The sequence below is a fragment of the Convolutriloba macropyga genome, unplaced genomic scaffold (assembly GCF_964194025.1).
Source record: "Convolutriloba macropyga unplaced genomic scaffold, txConMacr16.3 SCAFFOLD_2372, whole genome shotgun sequence".
In the NCBI taxonomy this organism is placed as follows: Eukaryota; Metazoa; Xenacoelomorpha; order Acoela; family Convolutidae; genus Convolutriloba; species Convolutriloba macropyga.
In genome coordinates, this window is record NW_027449395.1 from 1 (window position 1) to 27500 (window position 27500).

The 27500-nt window shown below is 34.8% G+C and overlaps 1 protein-coding gene across 1 annotated transcript; it reads right to left on the reverse strand.

Moving 5' to 3' along the window:
* Window positions 1-14145: 14145 nt before the first annotated feature.
* On the reverse strand, window positions 14146-15095 carry LOC142355009 (uncharacterized). Its single transcript, XM_075407318.1, has one exon. It carries the CDS (start codon window positions 15067-15069, stop codon window positions 14146-14148), a length of 924 nt encoding a protein of 307 aa, XP_075263433.1. The 5' UTR covers window positions 15070-15095.
* Window positions 15096-27500: the final 12405 nt, after the last annotated feature.

The following is a 27500-nucleotide window of genomic DNA, read 5'->3' on the forward strand; positions in this document are numbered from 1 at the left end:
GCTATTTCTATCAAAAACAATTTTGATTTTTCACAAGAGCATTATTCTCCACATTTTTTATAGATTACAAATTTCAAAGGGGTCTAGTTGAAAAGCTGAAGCAATTGCGTTTTCCAATCTACAAAATCTCGTTTGTTTTGTTTTCGGTAACCCAAAATTTATCTGAGAATTGTTTATGGACCCTCTTTTTTTCTTTTGCGTTAATAGGTACGCCAAATTTGTGATGGAGTTGTGCATAATGCATGTAATGCCAGTATCTAGTTAAAAGCAGCATTCTGTTGAAATATTCTTTACTTTGAAAAAAAATAGATAAAGAGTGATACTTTGTCTTAACTAAATTATATGATCACGAAATAAAAATTTGTTAAAAAATTACTAGAACATTTCACGGTATTTTGTTCAAAAAATACCTGCTCATTCCAGGTTACTTCGTTTATCAACGTGAAAAGGTCTTTGTTTTGTTGCCGAAACCGTAATTGGATCTTATATTGAAGTATTTCGTTTTTAATTTATACAGATTTTGATAGTCCTAGCAGCTTAGAATGAGACCATAAAGTTTTTCCTTATCAGTTTGCAGACGTTCTAACAAATCAACGTAGGCTTAGAAAAGCTATTCGTTCTTTCGACAGAGCTTTTTTTTGTAGTTCTTTAATTGAAAGATTTTTTTTTATTTTATACGTTTTCCTTAAATTTCGCTGTTAATAAGCAGGGCAAACCTCTGCCATTTGGATGTGCGTTAACTTTTCAGGAATAACTCAAGACTCGAACGTTATTGCAATTTGCATATCTAGACACTCCACTGAGGTCTTCAGCTGGAGAACAGCTGAACCTTCAGAAAGCATTGGTTGTCGCTCATCTTTTTTTTGTTTTCGACTGCCCACTCAGCGTCTCTACTGTTCTCAGCGTCCTTTATCAGTGTCTAATAGAGGGTTTCTGATAGAAAACTGCTTTTCTGAGAAATTTTTGACAGCTTAACAGTGAAAAAACGAAGAAAACATTGAATTCCAAAATGTTACACACCATAAAAGTGTCAACAAAAATGGCAATGTACAAATCCTAAAACACATAAAACAATAAGAATGTATTTTGTTTTACAACGATTGGAATATTAAAAGATGAAAAAATATATTGGATACTAAAAAACTAAAAACAGTGAAAACTTAAAAAAGTTCCCTCAACAAATCTCTGTATTCAAATGCCTTTGGGTCCTTCAGGTATTCCTTGAAATAGAATTCTTTCAGAAAACCTTTGATGTTTCTAACCTTATCAAGTTTTTTGTCTTCATTCATATGGAACTTCATTTGACAATTTCATGGCTTGCAGCTTCAATGGTTTATCGAGGAATTCCGAATTACTTTTCATAGCCGGATAAATATTTCCCGTTCTCGCATTCTGGTTACAGTTGGAAGTTTGCAATACATTGTTGTTACTAAAAGCTGGTAATTGTTTCCTAACTTATATCATAAAAAATACAATATATCGATATTTGAGAAGGAATTCAACAGGCATAATTCTTTATTTTTAAATCAGTCGAGCGATCAAACTTTTTTCTTTTGAAACATACTTTTATACCCCATTTAAGTTTTTTTTCTAAAGTTATCATGAGAATTTTTTCCGATACCAACAAGCATAAGAGATGAGTATTGAATGTGACCTAAAACCAGCGCGTTCAATAGTGTTACTCTAGTTTTCATAGGAATACAGTTACTTGTAGCTTTCAAGATTTTGATGCTGCACGCCGTTCTAGAGTGTATTCTTTTGATCTCTTCTTAAAAGTTCAATTTGTGGTCTAATATTATTCCTAGATATGTTACCGAAGACCATTCTCCTATGTCCACACCGTTAACATTGAGATAAGACCGAATTCGTGCTTTTTTCGATGGAGCAAGAACGATATAATAAGTCTTCTTATTGTTCATCATTAATTGATGTGATTAGAAGTAATAACAAAATTCTTCAATATTTTTTTCCAAATAACTTCTGGCTATATTTTCATTAGTAAGAGAAGAATAGCGAAAGTGTCATCGGCGTAATGGATTACTTGACAATTGTCATTATCAATAGCTCTATTGAAATCATTCACATAAATGTTGAACAAGATTGGTCCTAATAAAGTGCCTTGTGGCACTCCTCTGTTAAGTAAAATCCAGTCAGACTCATTTCCTGAGAAAACTGCTGTTTGAGTTCTGTCTTTCAAATATGATCTAATCAATTGTGTAGATGTTCCGTCGAATCCTAAACATTCCAATTTTTCTATTAATATTTCGTGTCAGAATGAGTCAAATGCTTCTAAGAGATCAAGGAATGCTCCACAAACTGTATTATTTTTATCCATTTCGCTTCTTACATATTCCCTACATTGTAGTATGGCATCTGTTGTGAAAATTTTTTTCCTATATTCAAATTGTTTAGGTGACAGCAGGTTATTTGAGATCAAATATTCATTAATTTGGTTCCTTACAATTTGATCAAAAGTATTGCCAATGCGCCGGTTACTGATATTTGACGATAGTAAGTGGGATCTTTTGTGTTTCATTTTTTAAAAATAGGTGAGACCAAAGCTTTTTTGAGGTCAGTCGGAAACAAAGACTCAAAAAGAAACTCCTTTGTCGGAAAACAGGGAGGCTCCGCAAGGACCGATTAGGCATCTTTCAACGCCCATGCGGGAATTTTTGAAGGACCCAAAGGTTTGTTCACATTCAAAAATTTTATCAAATCAGGGACTTCTTTACAAGTAACATATTCGAAGACTAATCTATTTGCATTTCCCGTATCAGCTGAAAACCATGTTTTATCAAATTTTTTTCTTTCGCCAAAGTATTCCCCCAAAACTGAAAACTTGAAGTTCAAAAGGTTTTCGATGTCTTTTCCGTTTGTAATAAGCTCACCGAAGCTGTTACGCAGAGTGTCAATTACAATTCGTTGTTTTTCATTGCTCTAACTTCTTGAATAAAATTTCCAGCGATTTTTTTCTGTGTTCAGAGAAAAAAGTCTATTAACAAGGAAGCTTCATTTTCTGATTTGAAATTTTTTTTCCAGATAGGACTTCATTTCTATCCAGAAAAATTTTCGGTTTATCATTCCTCACAAAACAAGATTTCATTGCTGCATGCACATTTGTTGCTTGTTCGAATATGATACACAATTCAAACATCATTTCGTTAGCATTTTGTGACATCCAGAAAGGAATCCAATCTGAACTCGAATATATTCCTGGAACTTTTCTTTAGAATAGTTCTTTTTGTCGAAGAAAGTTTTATTGATTGGCATTTGTTTCTTCATCATTTTCTCTTCTAATATAGCAATTGTTCCATAATGATCACTATTCAAGATGCTGTCTATAACAAAATATTTTTTGAATTTTTCTGTGATGATATAATCAATCAAGGCAGTCTTGTTGATACTCTGTCTTGTCTCTATCTTTGAGTCACATGACACCAACGCGTACGGAATAAAAAGCGTTTCTAATTTTCGTTTTTCGTTCTTCTGAAAAAGCTCAATAATGTAATCGCCCATCAACATTTATTGTTTGTTCTCAGCTGCAGCACAGTCAATTCCCAGAGCAAGTTCTGACAGAAACATTTCAGAAAGGTGTTTGGTCGGGTAGTACAAAAAATTTATCAAATACTTTTTTATTGAACTCACATTCTACCCAGCTGCTTTCCAAACGGGATTCGGAGATGGTGGTAAAATTTGAACGTTCTTTTGGTTTGAATGATCTATGTATATTGAGCAGCAGACCAACTTAATTTGCTTTGTCTTGTAATGAAATATTCCTATCTTTTCCAAAACATTAGAAATTTTTACTGCGTTGTTCCCAAAAACCGATCTCGTCATTCACTTGGAGCCATGCTTCTGTAAAGCCAAAAATTGTGTTTTTCCCAAAGCATCCTTTAATTGATTTAAGATGGAGTTCTGACCAACAAAACTTCTACAATTGAGTGAGAAAATGTTTACAATATCCTTAAAAGACATGCCTACTGTTTCAACGCAATCAGCATACTTCAGATCTGGCCCTCGGTTTTGCTCTACATCTGCACATTGAATCATGATAGAAGCCTTAACTATAAAGACAAAACAAATATTTAATATACGGGAAAAAGAATTTGAAAAGAAAATAAATGGCGGTCGCGATTTTGTTTTGTTTAACACGGAAAGTGGCACCTCATGAAAGTTGTCGTATACCAATTTTCTTGAAAATACAGTTTGGGAAGATAAAATAAGTTCAATGATGAAAATGATTCTCCATTTCCATTAACTGCCTTCCCTTAACATCGATATCAAAAAACAAATAATACATCATCTCGCGTTACGATGCGATTTATTAAAAATGTCAAATTTATTTCTATTAAAGGATTGGTTTAAACTGCGACTATATTGGGCATATGCAATTATATTGTTTGATGTGAGAAGAAAGTGTCCTACAACTGCATTCTTTAAAAATGGTACTAACTGCTGGTAATTAAAACGTAAATCATCGTAAAACAGATAGTTGTACTGAGGTAGTCTTATCATCATTTGGTGAATGGGTAATAATTTCAAATTCATATTTTTAGCAGAGTTTGCATAAATTTCAGGTTTTTGTTGAAAGCAGATATTCGTTCTTTAGCAATAGCGTTATGATTTGATGACTTGATTGGTGGGATTTCCATTAGCACTAGAGATTTGGGTTTCAACTTGTGAGACACTACTTCAACTTATTCAATGTATCTATTGATAGATCGTTCACATCACGGTGTTTTTGTTTTTAAATCGAATTGGTTCTATCTTGCAAAACAACAGTTTTAAGTTCTTTCTTGGGATATTTTTCTAGAAGAGCTGTCTTTTCCTTTGTTGTTTAACCTCTATATCCGTGAATGCAGATGTCTTGCGTTATTGAATTATCATTGACCAAATTTTTAACCAAACTACTTCCAAGTAATAAATTCTCCGTGTTTTCTGGAACAAAAAATTTGGAAACGTTCTCACCTTGTATTCGTTAATTAAATTATGTGGTACTTCCTGATCTTTTTTGTATGTTACCTGATCACTGTCTTGTCTCCTTTCCTCGATGTAAGTGCTGCATTGTATAACATAATTCTTTATAAGGTCATCTTTTTCTTCAACTTTTTTGAAAAGCTGAACATAGATTCGATAAAATTCGCATTTAGAGAGTTTCTCCAAGGATCGGAAGGATAGCATTGCGGTAGAAATGTACACTTTGTTTTTTTACAGATGGAACAATATTAAAAATAAGGGTGCAATTCGTAAAAGCAAGCGAAATAATGTATCTAATCTAGGTAAAAATCATCTGATAAGAACGCGTGTAATGAGTAAGAAATTTAAAACATGGAGGTTAAAAAGAGCAACTGTACAGTAAGAATGAAACGTTCGCTTGTGAAAAAAAGAGCAACTGTACAGTAAGAATGAAGCGTTCGCTTGATGAATGAAACGTTCGCTGGAAGAATGAAACATTTGCTTAAATTGAAATTTCTGTTTTCTTTGCAAAAGTTAACAGTTAATAAATTGTTCTCTACAGATTTTTTTAAAAATTTTTCTCTTTCTCTGCATATTTCAGATGATTTTGAAAGAAAAAAAACTGTAATCTGTTTTATAAGATAATTTTTTCCATATTGAATAAATTTTTCGCTTTTCCAATTCTTACTAACTCTCACCACTCTAACGTGATTTTAAATGTTTATTTACTTTTTTAAAAAAAATTTCATTTTTTTTTATATCTTCCTACTGTTCATAAGACAAACTGTTTTTCCGTGAGCTGCTTGTCTTTTGAAAAAAAATATCAGTGATTTAAAAAAACTATTCAGTAAAACTCTGTGTAAAACTTCTCTAAAATTATCCTCTGTGTTGTGTAGAAATTTTTCCTCTTACCTCCAAACATACACTATAAGAAATTGGCAGCAACTGTTGATATCCACAGACACAAATCTATCGCTACTCTTTCGTCTTTTACTGAGGCGCTTTAGGAAAAATATGTGCTGCAGTGTAATTCAAATGTGCTGATTAAGATTGCACCTTTTTCAATATTTTGCAATTATCTCATCCAGAACTCTGGCACTTGAGATGATTTGCCGACATTGTGTCTTCGTATTTGTTAATAATTCTGTTTGCTACGATAAATAAACTGTTGCTTTCTGGATAATCACTCCCTATAATTGTTGTTTCCCTGTCCAGTTAATTTTTTGATTTTTGCAGTTCCTTTTCCGTCCCGCAGTTCCTTTTCTTTTACAGTTCCCCTTGAAGCCTCTGATGCTAAAAAGCCACCATGTTTTTTTCATTTCAAATAATTTTTGGAGGAATAAATATAAATCTATTCCTGTCGCTTCTTTGAAAAACACCTATAACGCCGTAGCTTTCATAGCATTTCGGAAAAAAGCTCCCAACTCGCAGGAAAGGTTGTCTGTGATTTTTAAATTTATTGTGAAAGTCATGGCTGCCCAAAATAACATTAGAAACCATATCGGCAAAATTTGGACAGATTTAAGGTATCTGGGTCTGCTTCCTGAACTAATGTTTGTTCAAGAAAGAAGGGGGAACAAGTACGCATTCAAAAAGATCACAGTATAGCTCTAATTTATCACAATGTACCCATATTGCTTTCCATGTTTAGCTGGATGCGTAAACTGGCCTCAGCATGATTTTTACACTTCTTAATTTGAAAATTCCAGATTTTGGTACATCTGAGCGTCGATGTCACAAATAAGTTGATTCGCTTCAAAATGAATGAAAATGTTTTAAAACATCCATTTAGTGAAAAGTTTTCGGATACACAAACTTTACAAGATAAACAGTTTAAGTCTTGATTTCTGCTCCGAAGCGCATTTCCTTACGTTTTTTTGGAAAATTGAATACGCTAAAAAAATCTTTAGATTATCCAACTGTAGCCAAAAAATGGATTTAGGATCCGACCAAAAATTCGAATGTCGAGGCTCGAGCAGGCCATTCTGATCTTTCTAATGGTGTCGATCACGTATTCTTCATCAGGTCAAGTATATTGAGCGTTAGTGTTAGCACCATTTTTATATGTAGCAGAAATTTCTTGTCTGCAGTGCTGATTTAATTTGGTTGAATAGAGGTGGCAATTTTTAACTAAAGTTACAGGACGCTTTCAGTGTGAGTCTCGATTACTGCTCAGATATTCTTGTTCCTTTTATTTTTAAAATTTTTAGGATATCATTTTGGATGATAGGTCATCAATAAGCCTTAATGAACACATTTTTAATAGTAAACATCAATTACTTTGTCAGATAAAAACCTTCTTTTTATAAGTCAACAAGGTCTTTTCTCATAACTCTTCTATCCCTCTGAAAATAGGCGAGATAATTCCGTACTGCAGAACTTTTAATAATTCCCTTAAACATTTGTGTTTCAGATGTATGCTTAACGTTTTTTTAGAAATCCTTAAGAACTCAAAAAGTTCTTATATAAGCTGTTGGTTTAAAACGATTTTCATTGCTTGCATTATTCTTTCAAAATTGTTTTTTGGCCACTTAGACTATAATATGTCGTATTTGGTGCACAAATGTGATTTCTATCGTTCACTAGATAATGAATTGAAACTATTGACGTATATTTTTGGATTGGTCTGTTTGTGTTGTCTGCTAAAATGACCAATACGTAATTGGTCTTCAAATAAGGACTATTTTCCGAACTTTTTTAATTCATCTTTTTGGACATGGGATGTTCATAAGAAGACCTATTGGGTGTCTGAAATAGATGTGCTGAGCGTGGCGAATACGCAAAATTTTTTCCGTAGTCACTTCCAGAAAAACATTGTAGCAAAAAACTTCTCGATTTTGAGAAACTGGCAAATCGCTGAATACTGTTTTCGTTTCAAAAGAGTTTCGTTGCATTATTTTGACAATTCTTTTCTAGCAAATTTCTACCAAAACACTCTGCTTTTTCGATTCAATAGTGAGAATTCTGCTTCTCTAAAGTTATACAGCAAGAAAATCTCTTTCTATGAGTAAAAAGATTTCTCTCAAAAGCAAATTTTTCCAGCAAATTTTAGCAGTTCTTTAGCTTGTGTCAACTGTGAACTATACAATTCATTACAAAACTCAATAAGTATCCATTGCAATGCTACTTCTCGAATGCAACTTCATTTTTCTCATTCCACCAAATTTACAAACTGAAAATAAAACAACTTAAAGCAATCGAAAACGATTAGTCGCATAACAATATAACTCTTTTTCGATCGTTCATTTTAAGGTTTTTGCTCACATCTGATCCACAATTCAAACAAGTAAGGAACGCAGGGGTAACGTTCCAAGCTTCTATTGAGAATTTCTCATTTCCGCCTTTTCCTTACATTTTTATGCATGGTTTTGTATTGAGTTGTGTCATGTTTAGAAAATCTCTCTATGAATTGAAAGTATTTTCTCGCAAAAAGTGTTTTTTTTCTCAATATCATCGCTGGTAACAAATGTTTCTGCGGCCATTTTATCGAAAATTTGCCAAATTCGAAAAAAAATGTACTGCCAATTTGTTAGAATTTTTGTCAAAAATGATAGAGCTGTTTCGAACTGAATTGTGAGACAAAAAAGATTCAACTGTTTCATTTTGTGAAAAAATAGGAATTGGATATAAATCATCATGATTTTCCCATGCCTTCCAAACTTTTAATTTCCCGCAGATTTAAAGTAAAACTATCAGACAAATAAATGATTAAATTTTTTGACAATGTTTGATTGGTATTATTATGCACAGTCTTGAATCGCAATATCAGCAAGTAAGATATGCAGGGGTAACGTACGGTTTCCTCGTGATTTTGAACCTACATATTTCAACTTCTTTCATTGCTATGTGTTCAGATGTGTCATGTTCAGGAACACTCTCCATGAGTTAAGAAGTCTTTTCACAAAAACCGGCTGTTTTGCTAATTCCATGGCTTAAAAAATATTTCTACTGCCTTTTTGTCAAAATTCTGCCAAAATTGAAATGCTTTTAGTAGGTTCAATGTTAAATCAATACGCGTAAAACAGATTGCTTTAGATCATAATGACATTCAAATGTTTTCAAACTTTTCTCTTTTTCCGAAATATTACCATCCTAACAAAAAAGGGGAGCGAAATTGATCCCGCTTAATATATATATATATATATATATATATATATATATATATATATATATAAATATATTACATATATATAATTATATTACATATATATATATATATATATATATATATATATATAAATATAAGTTTTTTCATTATAGGAAACTTTTCAAAAACGTTATAAGGGTTTGAATTTCAATTCAATGTGTGGTAAATTGTGTTGTCTTTAGATCCGCATGAGCTTCAAGTTGCCTTCAGTTTTTATGTTCCCATAAAACTTACCATCTCAAGAACTTATTGATGGAATCTAAAATTTTCAACTGTATAACTTAATTTTTTCTTACAAAGGTTGGTTGGTAAATTTTCGCTCCATCCTAATCGGCAACGCCAGCAAATATGACGTGCTTGGTCAAGGGTCTGCTTCCTTGTGATCTTCCTAGTCCCACCTTTTTCCTTTCGCGTTTATTCATAATTTTGTATTCACTCTTGGAAATTTTGAAAAAACCTATCTATGAGTTAAAAAGTTTCCAGCAAAAGCTGTCTTTTCTCTAATGTTTTATGGCTGCAAATAACTGTCTCTTCTGCCAAATTTGTCGAAATCTGCCCAAAACCAAAAAAAAACATTTATTTGGATCATTTTTAATTTAAATTGCGTAAAAAATTCTTTAGATCATACTGACAAACCAAATGCTATCAAGCGTTTCTGTTTTTTTGATTTTTATCATCTCAATGAACAAATTGGAGAAAAATTGATCACCCGTACACTATAAATCATTTTAGTCAATTTATATGCAAACTTTTCGTAACTCCTAAAAATTTCTTCTTTTAGAAATTTTCTGCTCTTTGTCAAGGGCATGCGAGATCTCTTATTCGCAATCTTTAACGGTGTCAGAGTTGTTTTTAGTGCCAGTTTGGTACCAAATTTTCTGAAAAAATTATAAATGTTTCAATGTGGATTCAAAATCTGTAAAAATGCACTAACTAGATTATCACGAGTTTCCCGTTGCCTCCAAATTTTTATTTTCCAACTAAACTTACGAACTCAAAAAACAAATGCAATCTAAAACTTTTAGCCGTACAGTTTTATTTTTATAGCAGTGATTGATTGGTATGTTCCCGATCAATCTTGATCCTCAAAAATAGCAAGTAAGAAGCGCACGTGCAGCGCTCCTTTTCGTCGCCTGGATTCTGAATAATCCATGTCTTTCTTTCACGCCCTTTTGTGGTTCTGTGTTCAATCGTGTCATTCTTTGAAAATCTCTCCATCTCTCTCTCTCTCTCTCTCTCTCTCTCTCTCTCTCTTTCTGTGTGTGTGTGTGTATGCGTGTGTGTCTCTTTGTGTTTGTGTGTGTTTTTGTGCGTGTGTTTAAAAGTCTTCCGCAAGCGCTGGATATTTTTTGAGATAAAACGATACGAGAACTTTCTATTATTTCAGAGTAGTTAGCCATTTTATAGCTGGAAAAAAAACTAATCGTGCTGCTATTTTTGTCAAAAATCTACCACACTCGAAAGATCTAAATATATCTAGATTTCCGTAATGCATGTGTACTTTACTCGATTCAACATTTCAACATCAAAATTGCGTATTTAAAGGAAATGGAAATACTTTTCTTCGTAAAACGAGCGTTTTTTGTCATTTGAAATTGCGTGCTTAAAGAAATTTGACGTTAGGAGCCAGTCACTTATGAATAGCAGTCGTTACCTAAACCTTAAGGACACTACAGTAATGGCTTCAAAAATGGCTTTTTTTGAAGATATAGGTGATTACTTCGTATTATTGAAACTCTTTAAAAGGCCCTAGTAAGTAGCAACTGCGTGCATCGCAATTTTTACAGAAATTCCGTCAAAATGACGAACTGAAAGATAGTGAAGAACAAATTTATCAAAGATTTGTGGCTCCTTATACGAAAATGTTAGTTCTATTATTCACAAAAAGCTCTCAATATACAGTTTCTTTTGTATGCTATCGTATATAACAATTTGAATTTTTAGAGTGTTTAATGGTAATCGTTATATAAAGGCGGGGTCCTGCAAATCGAAATGTGGTTTTATGCAAGTAGTCTTTGCCAGCAAGTCCTCTGCTTTTGAGACAAAGCTTAGGCGATATAATTGTTTTCCTCAACACTAAACATTAACTCTATGCAATTTTTTGAATCCAGACGCAATTAAAACGGCAAACTGATAAAAACTGACAAACTCTCCCCTTGACTGAAAAATGTTTTCTCCAGGAAGTCTTGTTTTTCCAAACCATCGAATTGCAATATTTTAAATATTGCAAAAAATATGTTAATTTGCAGAAAAAAATTTGCAATTAATTTCGTTAATTGCAAAAATTTTAACTTCAATTTAATTGCAAAAACACTGACAAAAAATTTTTCTTTTTATACGAAAATGTTATCACAGATGATATACAAGATAAGCAGATTTGCAGTTAAGGCTACACATAAGGAAACAGATAAGGATGTGAATGTTATTTTTTCGTTCTGTCAAATTTATTAGAAACTCTTCAGTAGCAACTGTATGCTTTGCAATTTTTTTAAGTTTTATCGAAATGAGAAAAATAGCAAAGGCGGAAACAATGGCGAAGGTCTCTTTTTTTTGTACGAAAACTGTACTTCCATCACTCTCGAGAAAAATCTGATATATTTAGTCTCTTTACATCCTGTAACGTTCAAAGCTATTGAATGTCTTCATTGGATGTAGTTTTAGTCATTAAGGGTTAGAGTTGTGAAGCAGTTTAGTCCAGTAAATCAAACTGCCATTTTTATTCAAAAAATCGGGTGTCAAAATTCTTCTGTTTTTGAGACGAAGCTGATACGGATCAATTTTTTTCTTCAGCAATTTATTTGTTTGTTGCATTTCTAAACATTCTGTTTTTGGAACCAGACTAAATTGAAACGGCTAAACCGTGTGATATTAAACTATCTCTTTGACACAAAATCATCGTCTCGTGGAGGTCTTCACTTTTTCGCAATTTTTTGAACTGCGAAATTTAGGTCTTTTTGTTACAATTTTCAGTTCACCCTGTTAACAGATTTCAAAGACTAGTCATTGGAAAAAATTTACATCGTTATGCAACAGCAATAGGGTCCAGCAAATCGAAACTTGTGGTTTTATACAAGAAGTATTTGCTCGAAAGTCCCCTGATTTTGAGACAAAGCTGATGCAATGTAATTGTTTTCTTCAACAGTGTATTAGTTTGTATGAATTCGATACAAGCTTTTGGAACGAGACGCAATTGAAATGACTATTTGTTAAGAAACTGACAGATGCTCTCTTTGACTAAAAAATTCTTTCTCCAGAATTTTTTGGTTTTCGAAACCATTTAATTGCGAGGTTCTTGTATTTTTGTTATACTTTCAAGTTCATCAGGTTGACAAAGTTATAGAATATGTGATTGCGATTAACAATCTGGAATCATTGAAGACATTTGGCAAATAATTGAGCTTTTTAAAGACAGTTTTGCAAACAGTTTTTAGATTCAACTAGTGTTTTTTTTCACAAATTCGAAGAAGAAAACAAGAAAACGGATAAAGAATGTGGTCTTTTGTCAAACACCAAATTGTTTATTTATTAATTTTTCACGATTTTGTAATTATTGGCGTAATAACTTTAGGGAAACATACGCAGACAACTGCATAACAATTGCAAAACAATTATAATACAAATATGTCAGGGTGATTTTTTTTGCGCACTCGACCAGCTGATAGGACTCTTCGAATTTTTCCTCAGCACTATTATCAATTTTTTTAAACAGGTAAATTGAAAATATAACCCAGGGGTTAAAAATTACAAGTTTAAAATTATATATACAAAATCAGTACAGTGTTAAAAATCAAAATTAGTGGTTCTGTTTTTTAAAGGTAAAAAAAATTTTTGAAGCCACCAACGTTCCTTTCCAACGGTACAAGTTTGAATCGTTGGAGCAGATGCTGTTTTAACATTCGTTTAAACTTCGAGCGTGATCTGATAGTCCCGACTTCACGCGGAAGTTTATTCCATTTTTGGATGCTTCTTTTTTGTAATGATCGACTGCTCGACCTTAGGAGAATTAGATGTTCAGTTCTGTTTTTTTACTAAGACAATACCACTCAGTGCCATCTGATTTTAGGTATGTTTTTTGTGCCATCCTAAACCTTTAAATTTTGTGTTTTTTTATCTCACTAAACAATTATTTACCGCTCTTCGGTGCTGTAGGCGGCCGAACCGCTGTAGGCATGTAAATTGCAATCACCAGGAAACATCTTTTTCGAGTTTCGTAATTTTGCCCGGAAAAAATGGCCTTTTCGCACAACAATTTTTTGGCACGAGTTACTGATTCTTCAGGTGTGGTATCTGTCTAAAAGTTTTTTTTGAGAAATTTTCTTCAGGTGGAAGAATAAACTAAGAATTTTGTTGAAAACAGAGAACGCTTTTTATAATAATTTGAAAAAAATGCTGGATCTTAAGTTCATTATCTTTCCCATGAGTCAAAGTTCAATTTTGGGTGCTTTTTTAGCAAGAAAGACTGAAGTCAGAAGGTCAATTTTAAATAAAAAAGAAGGGATCCTGAATTTCTAAAACCACATTAGATAACAGTAATATGGAAAAGATATTGCAAATTGTTTTGTGTAGTAAAAAATAGAGCCAATCAAGGGCCATTTTATTAACCACATTCAGACAAAATATAGTTTTTAATAGAGTTTTCTATTTACTTTTGACAGAAAAGATGACTGCAGTCTAAAAGTCTAAAAATCCGTTGGCGGAAAATATATTTTTCCCATCTTTTCGGTTTTAAACCACTGCCTATTTCATGCATGCTTTTTAACAAAAACCTCAAAAATGGCATATAACTTAACTCAAATGTTAACGAAGATTCCGTTCTTAAAAACTTGTTATTAGTAAGTTGAAGAAGATATTTCTCAATAGTTCTTCATTTTCATGCCATGTGTCTATACTATAGCGATAACACGGTTCTCAAAACATTAACACAATTCAAAAGTGCCATTGAAAAATAAACAATTTTTAGGTTCTTGGGAGATTCCTGGGTCCGGAAGTGATCAAATTATCAATTATTGGCTCAATGGCACAACAGTTCCCAATAATGTGACTTATGAGCTTGACCAGAGTGGAGACGATTCAATCATAATAACGAACGGAACAACATTTTGTGAAGATATCTCTTCTTCGACAACCTCTTCGACCACCTCTTCCACTTCATCCACCACCTCTTCCACTTCGTCCACCACCTCTTCCACTTCATCCACCACCTCTTCCACTTCATCCACCACCTCTTCCACTTCATCCACTACTTCTTCCACTTCATCCACCACCTCTTCCACTTCATCCACCACCTCTTCCACTTCATCCACTACCTCCTCCACCACCTCTTCCTCCACCCCTTCCACCACACCTTCCACCACCTCTTCCTCCTTTTCCACCACCTCTTCCACCCCCTCTTCCACTGCCTCTTCCACCACTTCTTCCACCAACCCCTCCACCACCTCCTCGACCACCTCCTCGACCACCTCTTCCACTTCATCCACCACTTCTTCCACTTCATCCACCACCTCTTCCACTTCATCCACTACTTCTTCCACTTCATCCACCACCTCTTCCACGTCATCCATCACCTCTTCATCTTCATCCACTACCTCTTCCACCACCCCTTCCACCACACCTTCCACCACCTCTTTCTCCTTTTCCACCACCCCATCCTCCACCCCCTCTTCCACTGCCTCTTCAACCACTTCTTCCACCAACCCCTCCACCACCTCTTCCTCCACACCTTCCACTACACCTTCCATCACTTCTTCCATCACTTCTTCTACCACTTCCACTTCTTCCACCATTCCTTCCAGCACCTCATCCACCCTTCTTTTCGCCACAAACGATTTTATGCATTTTGGAGCTGACAGTAACGATACCAATGTGCTTCCTGAAACCGGTTCTTGCTCAGATCGGCTCTCTCTTTCACACCCTTTCACCGATCTGGGATATCGTCTGGACACCTTCTGCATCTGTTGCGGATTCATAAGTTTCCCTTGTAACGACAGGTCCACTCTTCCCACCAAGCCATCCGATTTTACCAATTTGACTCAGCTAACAATTGCAGCTGCCTTGATAGACTGTTTCTTTCCTTCTGATAGAGGGGCGTCGTCTGCGCGTGTTTGGTTCCGCGAAATGGTTGGAAGTGATATGTCAGACCTCAAAGCAAAAATTATGGATGACAATTTTGATGGTTCTTTTGGGATTGTTGTGACTTGGGAAAATGTTGGAGATTGGGTCAGTAATCCCCCACGAACAAACACTTTTCAGGTACACTAATGTATAGAACTTTTACAAATTTATGATGTGTGCATTTTTTTCAATATGATTTCACCAACTTCGAGAAATAGTCCAAGTAACGCAAAAATGACCTCTGTTGTAATCCAATGATTCGCAGCGGCAAAGAAAGACAACAATGAGATGAGAGATCAAGATCAATTATTTACAACTACATTGAAAATTGGATTCTTTCCGTTAGTACCCCCCGCCCCCGGCCCCCCGAGATTAGTTGGTTAATACTATTCGTGCTCATTTTTGATAACGAACAATTTTGTGCAATGGAATGAGCTCTGTAACAGGGTTGCGGGGGGGGGGGGGTTGATGAGTGCATAAAGCTCTGGGAGGACGGGGCAGCAACAGTAATGATCCTGAAAAATGTTGTGAGAATCAGAAAGTTTGTTAATAAGTTTTGATTTATAAGGAATTAAAAACATTAATTGTTTTAGTTTATCTGGTCATGTGACAACAATTACGATGGAGATAATGGGCAGCAACGATGTATACTTGCTTTTTCGTTTGCTCGACTTAATTATATAGAGAACGCCGACGGAGAATTCATGAGAGTTGGAATCAACAGCGTCAACAATAGTATTTTTTATTGTTTTCCTAAAGAAATATCATTAGTTTTTTCCTATAATGTCCTATAATGAGCTTGCTTAACTTAATAAAAAAATTTTGTCAAAGCCAACATTATGACTCAAAAGTCATCTCAGAAATCAATATTGCGTCAATATGAGTTTAGAACCAAAAGCTTGCAACGAGATCAATTCAAATGCACTTTCAAAATTACAAAAAATATTGCTCTAGTAAAAAACTGATAGTGTTAAATTAACCGTGTGATTCGGTTTTTAAGAAGGGGAAAAATCTATCGGCGAAAATGGCGACAACAAAATAGGTCGTTCGGGTTCTTTTTGAAGACTGAACTTTTGATCTCTGGACGATATGCTTTTTTTGATCTGTAGCTATTTTGTTGTTCAGATATCAACTTCCTGGTGACGGCATCTGGACCTCAGATGGCAATTCGCCTGACCGCGGCTGGTTTGTTAACGTTCGAGTTTAAAGACGGCAGAGTAGTAGATTTTGATCCCAGTAATTTTATTTTCAACTGTGCAACTAAAACTTCAATGAAACTGCTGACTGTACCACTGTCAAGCTTATTGATCGTCATCTTCAATGTCTGAAATTTCTAAATGAGGCGTTTGTACATTGACTTGTTGTGGGAGGGCGTTTGTGGGAGGGCGTTTATTGAGACTGATGAAGCTTAGATTTTTTTCAAGGGTCTTTTTTGCAAGTCTGCAAGGGGCCTAAAATTGGACGAAGAGTTTACAGTTGTTTGAGAGTTGGCTGTAAACATGATATTCGACTGTATCCTTTTTCAATTTGTGAGTTGTGACTCGGATAATTGTAAATATTATAATTCTATAATTGTATTTCTTTCATTTAGTTGTAGAAAGTTTTCAGTTTTCTCTTAACCCACCAGTATTGCAATTTTCTTATTTTACAAAGTTGCAGTTTTTATCAATTTTACAATCCATATATTAGAAAACCAGAAAATTTTGTTATTGTTTGGGTACTGCTGAAAAGTATCTTGCAAATAGCAACGCTTAATAAACATTGCCAACAGCTGTCAGACAAAAGTGCATCATTGAATAGATACTTAAATTAGAAAAGAATACCTTTGGAAATGATTAAATGTTCAAAACTTATCGGGAGACTTAACTGTTGACAGTTTAATCACCTCAAAAGATATCAATCGGAGCAAACGCTGTTTTTATCTTCATAGCAAACTGTAGAGAATTCTAATAAGCAGAAAACTAAAAGCAGATCCTGAAAGTGAGTTATGGCGTCAATTTTTTTAATGAAACGATGAAGAAAGAAGTCACATCCAAAACAAGGAGAGAGAAGTCAATTGTTACAATCGGTACAGATAATGAAAAAACGAGACCGATAGAAAACTATTTAGACGTCTTCTGATGACTATATTTAGACGTCTTCAAATGTTAGTGTTTTGTTTTAAAATAAGGAATTTAGTGATTTGAGCCAGTATCCCTATTAATAATCTCAAAAAGATTAAGGTGAAATGGATTTTTTTCCCTTAGTGTCACCCACTGCGTTATGTGTCTCCGTGTTACAGAGCACTTGCGATGACATAGTAGATCATAATGTAACATTAATGCATGTGCGTCCGGGCAAATCATATGCACCCACCAAGGGTGGGGCGCACAAACGTATTGATCCTGGAAATTAGTTTCATAACAAACTGTGCTAGCCATTTTTTCTCCGTACTATATTTAACGGGCGTCTTCTAAAAAAATCAATGCTTTTGCCATTGAATATCATCAATGCAGATTCAAAAAAATTTCAATTTTTACCACAAAAAACATCCCTGCACTTTTTTTGATTTTCATCTCTTGCTCTGCAAGAAGAAGGTATGTAGACTAATTTCAATTAGCTAAATAAATCTTCTTTAATCTTTAGTTAAGTACTTTTCTTTACAACCCAAACTAGAGAAACATCTCCAAACAAAATAAATATTGGAGAAATTGGAGAATCGTTCTATAGAATCCGATAATGTACTTGCGGTGTGAGTTCTCAAATGAGAGCGTTGAAAATTTGAAATTGACAATTAAAATATAATTAATTAAAAGTTGATAGTTAAAATTATATTAACAGAAGAAAAACAATTAGTTGAAATTGGAGTTTTTTGAATCAAAATATACTTTCGACAAGTTCCAAATAAGTGTTACAATTAAACGGCATCGAATACAATAATTTGTTTCGGATATAATGGTAAATAATATTAAATGCGTGAAAATTTTTCGCTGACATAATATATCATTTGTGTTCTGATCTTGAACGTCGGCATACATTGTTTCAAATTTTGCGAATGCCTTTCAATGGTACACTAAATATCTCAAAAGCATCACGAAAAATACGACAACGAAGCATTGGTAAGTTTATGTCTGCTTTTGTCTGGCTAAAGTTTATTTGTAAAATAATCAGCGAGATAATGGTTTGCAGGGAAATGTGGCCAAATCTCATAGTACTCATTATCAATTCTAAAATTACCGTCTCAAGGGCCTTATAAGCAATACCTAATAACAAAAAACGATAACAATATCTCCAGCTCATTTGATGATGCGCCCTTCAAAAGAAGTTAAAGCTCTCCAAATCAAAATTCTCATGAACAGATTACTTTTATAATTTATCGGACAAGATCTGCCAGCTTTGAGCATCTTTGAGAGTGATCCATTTCCCGGTAATGAGAAAATTTTCAAAACATTCTGAATCCTGTTCAGAAAATCTCCTATTTTTTTAGTCATTTGGCGGCCGAAAAGCCATTTGATATATCCTTTGATATATTCAAGTTTTCTGAAGTGTGCTGGGAAGAGTGTGCAGAGGTATTGCTTATAAGAAATTCTTCCCGGCACACTTCTAAATACTACAATTTTGAAATCAGAGCTTTTCGATCTTCTCTTCTCTGCAACAGAAGTGTTGTAGAGATATTTTTTGATAACTGAACTGAAGTAACGTCAGTTTTCGTAAACTCGCACTCTCACTTGCACAATGGGTGACACAGGCGTTTAATCAGTCTACAAACATTCTCTTTTTATGGGTTGCAGTACTCTGATTATGTCCCAATCCATTTTGGATAGCCTTAATATTCGATCAAAAATTAACGCACGAAAATTAGTATGTTGATCTTAACCTCCGCCTAAAAGATTTCCTTTTTCTGCGATTCGAATGTCCGCAGGTGATACTTGGAACATTAAAAATGCTGAGCAATTAGTAACCACTGACCTAAGAGTGCTTGGTGGTAATTACCATTAAACTCGTCTCAGTTTAAAGAGGGTGTTTACTACAGGGGTAAAAATCAGTTATAAACAACACAAGTATTACATTCTGCTGCACAGACTTAAATTTGGTGCCTGTGCAATAGTTCAAAATATGCAGAAATAAGTTAAGCTGGGTGAACTTATTACCTCAATTTAATCATAATGAGAATAAACTGCGTATTAGGAAACTTTAAATACACCTGGTATGCAATGTTTAATATACGCTGAATTATATGCTAGTTCAGCGATGAAATGTTCCGAATTGCAAGTCCGGGTTGAAGCTCATATTGAGTAACTGTGGGCATTGTGTGTTTTTTGGTTTACGTCTCTATGTGTATTTTGTGCGTTTGTATATATGTGTTTGTCTGTATTTGTCTTTGTGTGTTTGCTGGTAAATTTGGAGGCATTTTTTTTCTATCTATTAAAGTTTGTAAATGTGTGACTGAGTGTACGTTTGTGTGTCTCTAAGTGTGCGTCTGTGTGTGGTATTTCGGCGTTTTTAGTGCACCTCTTTGTGTAAGCAGGTACGTGCATTTTGTTTGTATGTTTTTCTATGCGTTTTTGTTTATTTGTTTAAGAATATCCATGCATTTGTGTGTCTGTCTATGTACCCCAGTGTTGGTCTGTCAGTGTATATGTTTAAGTTTTCATGTGTGTGTTTGATTGTTAGTCTGATGATGTTTGAGTGAATTTGCTTTGTGTTGTGTGTGCGTGTGTTTATGGCGCGTGGATGCTCACGTGTGTGTTTGTTTTTGAGCTCATGTCTGTTTGTGTTTTTATTAGTATGTACTTGTGAATATATTTGCTAAAGTCTGCATTAATGTGTGTTTTTGTGTGTGGGTGTGTGTTTGTGTGATTTTGGTTGTGTTTAGTTGTGAGAGTTTGCATTCTTTGAGCGTGCTTGCATGTGTGTGTGTGTGTGTGTGTGTTTCCGAATGTGTGTATGTTTGTGTGTGTGTGTGTGTGTGTGTGTGTGTGTGTGTGTGTGTGTGCGTGTGTGTGTGTGTGTGTGTGCGTGTGTGTGCACAGTCAAAATCTATGCAAGCTTGTTACTTCATTTGGCACATAGTCCTGAATTTTTGGCGCAAAGTGTGCAATTTACTAACTTTCAGTGTGTTTTCAATCGTTTGGTTAATTATGAAACACTGTTAAAAATAATCTGATGACAAAAAAGACAGGCCCTGTGAAATGGCGTTCCAAAGCAAGTTTGACCTCAAATCAGAATCAGATTCATTGTGGACTAATAGAAAAAATCGGGCTGCATAGCAAAAAATGAAGATTGTCGAGGAAACTGTTCAATATTTTATGCAGGCTTCCTTGCCTTTCTATCAAAAAGTGTCTGAAGCTTGTTATTATAAGTAGCTCTCTTTTTAAACCTGGTTCAGGTTGAACTGAGTGTGTTGCAATAATATAAAAAAGCTATACTGTGATCAAAGTTTTGTTGAAGGTAACCACGTGCTAAATCAGGTTATCCATACGATTTCAAAGGATTTCGTCAAGAAATTTATATCAATACTAGAAATATTCGTGCAAAATTTGGTTTTGTACAACTTTTTTGCTCTATCAGTTTTGACAAAATTAAACGCACAGAAGGCACATTCCTTTTATAACTTCAATGCTACAATCAGAATTTAAAATTAGCACTAGTTTCGTGCATTATTATGCGCTAACTTTGTGAATTCTCTTTAAATCATCAAGATTCTAGATTAATTGGATTTTTTAGTGGGAAAACGTTTATATCAGACGCTGTCAACGCGCTTTCTACATAATTTTGAAAAAATAGCTTGAAATATTCTCACTGTTTCCAATAGGACCTAATTCTAAACGATGCAGCAATCCTAACAACTGTTTGTTTGTCCCTCTGTGCTGCTCTTGTTTCCTTTCTTCACACTCTTTGTAATTCGAAATGAAAATATAAACTCCAAACAAGGAAACTAAAGCTTAATTGCTTTGCTCATCTGGTTGTATTGCTCAGCGAGTATTAGAGTCCCAAGGGACTCAAGTCTCAAGCCATCGACTTTCAGGTTAAGAAGAGCATGCGAAGTTTGCTGCAAACTTTTACAAAGGAAATTTATTCTTTTTTAGCTCCGCTGTCACATCGGAATGAATACTTGTGACATTTCTTTTCATTTGTGGTTGTTTTTTGGACCTAAAGTTTTAATTGCTACCCGAATTTCTTCTCTTCTGATATTAACTGAGTAGGATTTTTTTTGTCACTTAATTCTACCCTCAGTATTACAATGTAAAATTCGATGGTCCCCTACATATCAACCATACTGAAAATGCTCCCCCACATATGAACCATGCTGACAATGGCAGATAAATTAGATTTTGTGGTTGAAACAGGTTAATATCATCCCGCTGTCAACGCATTTTCTGAACGAAATTAAAAAAAAATGGCTTTAAAAAATCGCACTGTTTCCAATAGAACATAATTATAGGAGATGAAGAACTCCTAATAACTTATTGGTTGCCCTCCAGTGCTTCAATTATAAATTTCGCAATAGCAATAGTTGGGTTCTAGACAAAAAACTGGTCTTGTTGTCATTCAGCCGAGTTTTTTGGGGCATCAAAAGATACCTTCCCACCGTGAAAATCCTTTTTTATTGTGACTATATGAGCCAATTTTGAACAGCGTCACTCCAACGCAACGCTGCTGCCTTTTTCCGAGAGCACCATTTAATCTTTTACACCAACTACCAAATCATTTAACAAAGGCAGACCCTAATTGCGTTCCTTTTAAAGCTTTAAGGCGTAGTGCTAAGGATAGTTCTCTTAGCGCGCAAAGTTGACTTATCGATGTCTATCTGACTAATTGGCCCACTAAAATACTGAAGGTAAACTTCAATTATAGCTGTTGTGAATATATACAACACCGGAGTCTTGAACATTTACATTGTGCGTCTTACTATTAGACTGACTATATACAATCAAATGATTACTGTTCAGTCGAAAATAGCGTCTTCTCAGGCTGTGATTGGTGGAAAATAGGAGGAGAGACAATCTGTTAAATTCACATGTTGCATCCTTTCGGGGTTGAGAGTTCTTGTAATGAATGTATTATTGCAATTGAAAACCCTGTGAAAGTGTTAGTCCCTGCAAATTGAAGTCAGTGCTAGAGTCGTCAGTAAGTGATCCACATCCCATTAATTGTGAGTACAGTAAGTTTGCCAGTGACAGAGTGTTTTGGTCGGTGTAACGTCTTGTCTTGTTACGTTTTCAGCTGTCTCTCACTGTCATCTATATAGAATTTGTTCTTGGTTGGATGATTGGTGTAATCTGTGAGCCTTGGGTCGGCGGCACAAAGAGATTTTAGTTCATCTATTTGATAAAAGTTTTCTTCAGTCTGTTTATCAGCTTCTTCGGTCGGTTTATCAACTTCTGGTTAGCATCATGTTTAGCTACTGTGATCTAATTACAACATTTCAATCATTATATTGTAAGTTTAATAATGTCTTCTAAGTAAGATTCGACAGAAGAAAGGAGCGAAAAAGTTGCTGATTCTTCAATTAAGAATTAAGAAATAAATCAGGGAAAAGATACCAAAAAAATACACCGAAAAGGAAAGAAAAGAAAATATATACTTTTCAGTTTGTTTTCAGAAAAGCTATTCTGTGAAAGCAGTTTTCTCGAAAGTGAGAGCTGTGCGTCTTGTTTTTGAGCATGTATCGGACGCCAAATTCAAAATCAGTAGCGCGGTTATGAGTATTGCGGAAAAACTCCGGAAATGCTGGATCTATTGAAAACAAGCTGCGAGGGCCCAAGACTGGATTGCAAGGAGCTGATTAAGGCTCTCCTTTTCCTCTTGTGAAGCTAACCAGATGACCATTTTGATCCAGTCTCGGTGGAGCAAATTAATTAGTTTGCTGTACATAAAATTGATTGTTCCGCCTTCATTGCATCACAAATATTTTATAGGGATGAGAATAGAGCAATGGGTGGCTGCAAACAGTGGCACAAAAACAGAAGTAACTTTGAAATGGTTCAAAGTTTCCGGGTCTGCCGTCGCAAGTCTGCGATTCGAAAACATATGAGCAATTGATACAGTTTGGAGAGGGGCTTTTTGTGTTCAAGTTCCAGTCACGTGAACTCAAGCGTAGAAGGGGGTTTGTCTTGTTGAAATTGTGTCGCAGAAAGCGAAAAAATGCATCTTGTGTTGAATTGTGGTTTTGTTGCCGTGAGGAGATTGGTTGTTCACGTTAAAAAGAGTAACATGTGCGGATTCAAAAATGCAGGTAAAAGGGATCATTTTTCTGGTAAATGCAGTAGTCTCTCGGGTGAACATTATTTAGGTAATTAACTTGTGCAAAAATGTATTTGGACTCCTGCCTAAAACGCTCTGTGAATCGATAGTTTACGGTGAAGTGCACATAATTGAGACGGATGTTTCTGCTACGTACTTTTTCCCATATTTCATGATAATCTGGGCCATTTAGTCCCTGTAGATTATTAAATCAAAAAGTGTTTAAAAAGCTCCAAAATCGGCCAAAGAGACCTTGAAAAAAGTTGAACAATGTCAGGCAATGGCTACTTCTTTTGATACATACGGTGGCGTCCGATGATTCCAATGAAGGAATTTCTTTTGAACGGTTTGTGCCAGTCAAGGAATTGAAGGGAAAATTCTTTAGCGCTAATATGTAATATGTTAGAATAATCTGTGTCTGGTTTCTGTAATTGTGAGTATTGTTCTTGTAATTGAGCTTGTAGTGCAGGAACTGCATAGTTTACAGCTTATGACTATTCAACTTTTTCTGATGCCTTATCTATGATTTGGTTACATTTCATTTTATCCAGGAACTTTGTTTTATTCAATTACTATGCCTGAATATTCCAACACTTTGAGAAGTAAAATTAGGTACACTGGCGTTGTATATCATAGGGTGTGAAAACTTTAATATTGTTTCGCCATAACTGGGTAAGGTGTCAGACGATATGATTCATTGCCGTATGCGTCAAATCTTATTTTTGTATTGAAAATATCCCCTTGCACGGTGCTTTAAAAGACCACGGGGAAGTTTTCCGTGTTCCTTGTTCAACAAATTGTACTTTTTTTGAAAATATCTTGGACTTCGTTCCAAACATTGATTTAAAAGTTTTTTGCTGTTTTCCGTATAAAATCACAATGGGGTTATAGTTTTTGAAGGTGCGAATGTATTACTTTTCTTTGAAAAAATATGTCCTATAAATGGAAATTGTATGAAAACCGTCTGATTAAGATTTCTATTTTGATCGCATATTTTGGTTATCAATATTTTATTAAGCTTGTCTGATTCATTTCTGAAGCACTAAATAGCGCGTACTCAATTTTGGCACTGGTTTTGACATATGGGTGCACTGCGGAAAACCCTTTCATTTTTTCTGAAAACTCCATACATTTCAGATTTAGAGTACACTTTGGACAATTGTTGTTTAAAATATCGATTTCGGATCAGACCCTTGTGTAATGAGACACCGAGGGAGGCATATCAGGTTTGGAGGGATTAGTGTCACCAAAAATTTTTTATTGTTAATCAGGAGCAAAATAAAGATCTTCGACATTTTGAATGAAAATATCTTGGTACTTTGTAGCATAACAATAGCAGCATATCAATACATTTAAAGAGTGCTTTTGTTATTTCCTGGAATAGGGACGACGCTGATTCCTCATAGGCGTACTCTTGAAAACATTTGTTGTGCATGTGTGCATTTTGTGGATATCCTGTTTTAGTTTCATTACCTTTCAGATTTTCAACAAATTATTGGCTTTGAAACTTAATCATGCGAGCCTAAGATCTACGTTTGTCAAAATTTTGCCAGAGGTCGTTTGTTGCGCTAATTACAATGCCCTATTGGTGGTTTGAGGGAAAATACTCCATTTCGATATCGCATTTGATGCGTGTATCTTTATAGTAAAGGTTTTCTGGTTTTTAGTCTAAAATTAGTGTGAGGCTTATTAATTGTAGAAGCCATCCAAGTTTGTGGATTATAAGACATTCATAACAAGAATTTTTACTAGGGAAATTTGCCGTAAATTTTTTGTTTGCGTTTGAATTACAATTATGGTCAAAAGGTTTATAGACCAAGTTTCCAAGTTGGAAAGCATACGGAATCAAACGATTAAACTAAAATCTCCGTTGCTTGGCTTCAATATTAGAGTACCAGCGAAAGAGATCCAGTCTAAGAAATCCATTTTTATTAGTTTTGGTTCACCTATAGTTTGTTAATAAGCCCCGAGACGAGAAAAATCTCTACGGGCTTCAATTTTCGTTGGAAAGAAAGGTCGTTCACGATTTTAAACCTACCAATGGTCATGATCAAACGCACTTGAGTGCAATTTTTTGATAAAAAGTTTCTTGCCGCTGAGACGTCCATTGGTTGGCAAAAACAGGAATCTGGATAGTTTGAACTTGTGAATAGACAGCGACCTACTCCAACAGAATCTGCAAAACATTCTTTTTGTATTCAGTTCGTAATATTGAATGTTGGTATTATATTTTGATGAGAGGCACTAGTGTGCGACTATGAGATCTTAAATTCCGAATCTGGGGTTGATACGTTTTGGCTGTAAAGATTGATTGTTGTTTTTAATTTTTAATCTGTGGAAATGAAAAAGCATGGATTAAAAAGGTCAAATTCTTAGTTGACATGTGTAGGTCAGTTCTGAGTTAGGATTGTAAAAAAAACAGAGTAATCGGTTGTTTTATTCGTGTAAAAATCACACTCATTTCGCATTTTTTGACAAATTAGTGCGGAATGACTTGCTCTTACCCAGATTTTGGTGGCGCTGCAGCCTTTGTTTAGAAAAATTTTTGAACTTGTTCAACAACAATTTCGACTGAGATTTTTTTTTTATTATTTTATTAGTTCTTGTGTTTTTTTAAGTGAAAGATTTTGATATGGTTTGATAATTCTTTGCTTTGCCAATTCTGTAACAGTTCTTGGATGTTTTGGCCAATAAATATGACGGGTGGGGTAAGTATGATATTTTGATCTAACTCTAGGGGTTAATGTTGAATGAACACAAATGGTATCTGATTGTTTGCAAGACACTGATAAGTGTGTTGATCGGGGTCAAGTGTCGTGAAAATAAGTTGTAGCTAGCTCTGCAAAGAGCAGGAGGACTTCACTATGTTAAATGAGTGATTCAACTGAGCTAACACAAAGTAAAGTTTCTTTTCGAAGTTTGTAACCACTCTTCGGGGAGAATTGAATAGGTTACACTCGTTTGAAATAATGAGAGAGGGAGATAGAGCTATTCATTGCACCAGTGGATAGATTTGGAAGCTATTTATATTTCTGCTACTTCGACAACATATATTTTTTTGAGGTTAGAAAGTACTAGGGCAGTTAATAACCCCTTTTACGAGAAATATTTTCTGTGTTTTAAAAGTAATGTTTATTGGGGCTATTGAGACATGCTAATTTATCTTCGGCTAACTACTGCGCGACAAAAATCATTCAGATCGTAGCAGTGTTTACAATTGCGTTACAAGTATATTGTCAAAAAATTTTGATCTTTAGCAAAAAAATTAGATTGTCGGACGAAAAAATCCTAGTACTGTTTCAGAGGATCTCTGCGTATACATGTATCTTGGTACATGTATTTTTTTTTTTATTATTTTATTAGTTCTTGTGTTCTCTGTTTTTTTAAGTGAAAGATTTTGATATGGTTTGATAATTCTTTGCTTTGCCAATTCTGTAACAGTTCTTGGATGTTTTGGCCAATAAATATGACGGGTGGGGTAAGTATGATATTTTGATCTAACTCTAGGGGTTAATGTTGAATGAACACAAATGGTATCTGATTGTTTGCAAGACACTGATAAGTGTGTTGATCGGGGTCAAGTGTCGTGAAAATAAGTTGTAGCTAGCTCTGCAAAGAGCAGGAGGACTTCACTATGTTAAATGAGTGATTCAACTGAGCTAACACAAAGTAAAGTTTCTTTTCGAAGTTTGTAACCACTCTTCGGGGAGAATTGAATAGGTTACACTCGTTTGAAATAATGAGAGAGGGAGATAGAGCTATTCATTGCACCAGTGGATAGATTTGGAAGCTATTTATATTTCTGCTACTTCGACCACATATATTTTTTTGAGGCTAGAAAGAAGCCCAGGTCGAGGTGGCCAGACCGAAGTGACCCCTGATCAGACGAGTTTCAAGCTCACACATGTTCCCGGTGCGCTCGAATTGCATGGTCTGCAAAGGCTTCGCGCGCACTTTTGTCTGGACAATGGTCAGGAACTTGCCTGATCAGAGGCCGATTCGAGCGCACACTAGTCTGACCAGAGACCAATTTGAGCGAATTTTTAATTTTTTTCAAGTT

Bases quoted from the DNA above. Each gene is read 5' to 3' on its own strand.
- LOC142355009 (XM_075407318.1), bottom strand. From the start codon at position 15,069: ATGAATCCGCAACAGATGCAGAAGGTGTCCAGACGATATCCCAGATCG.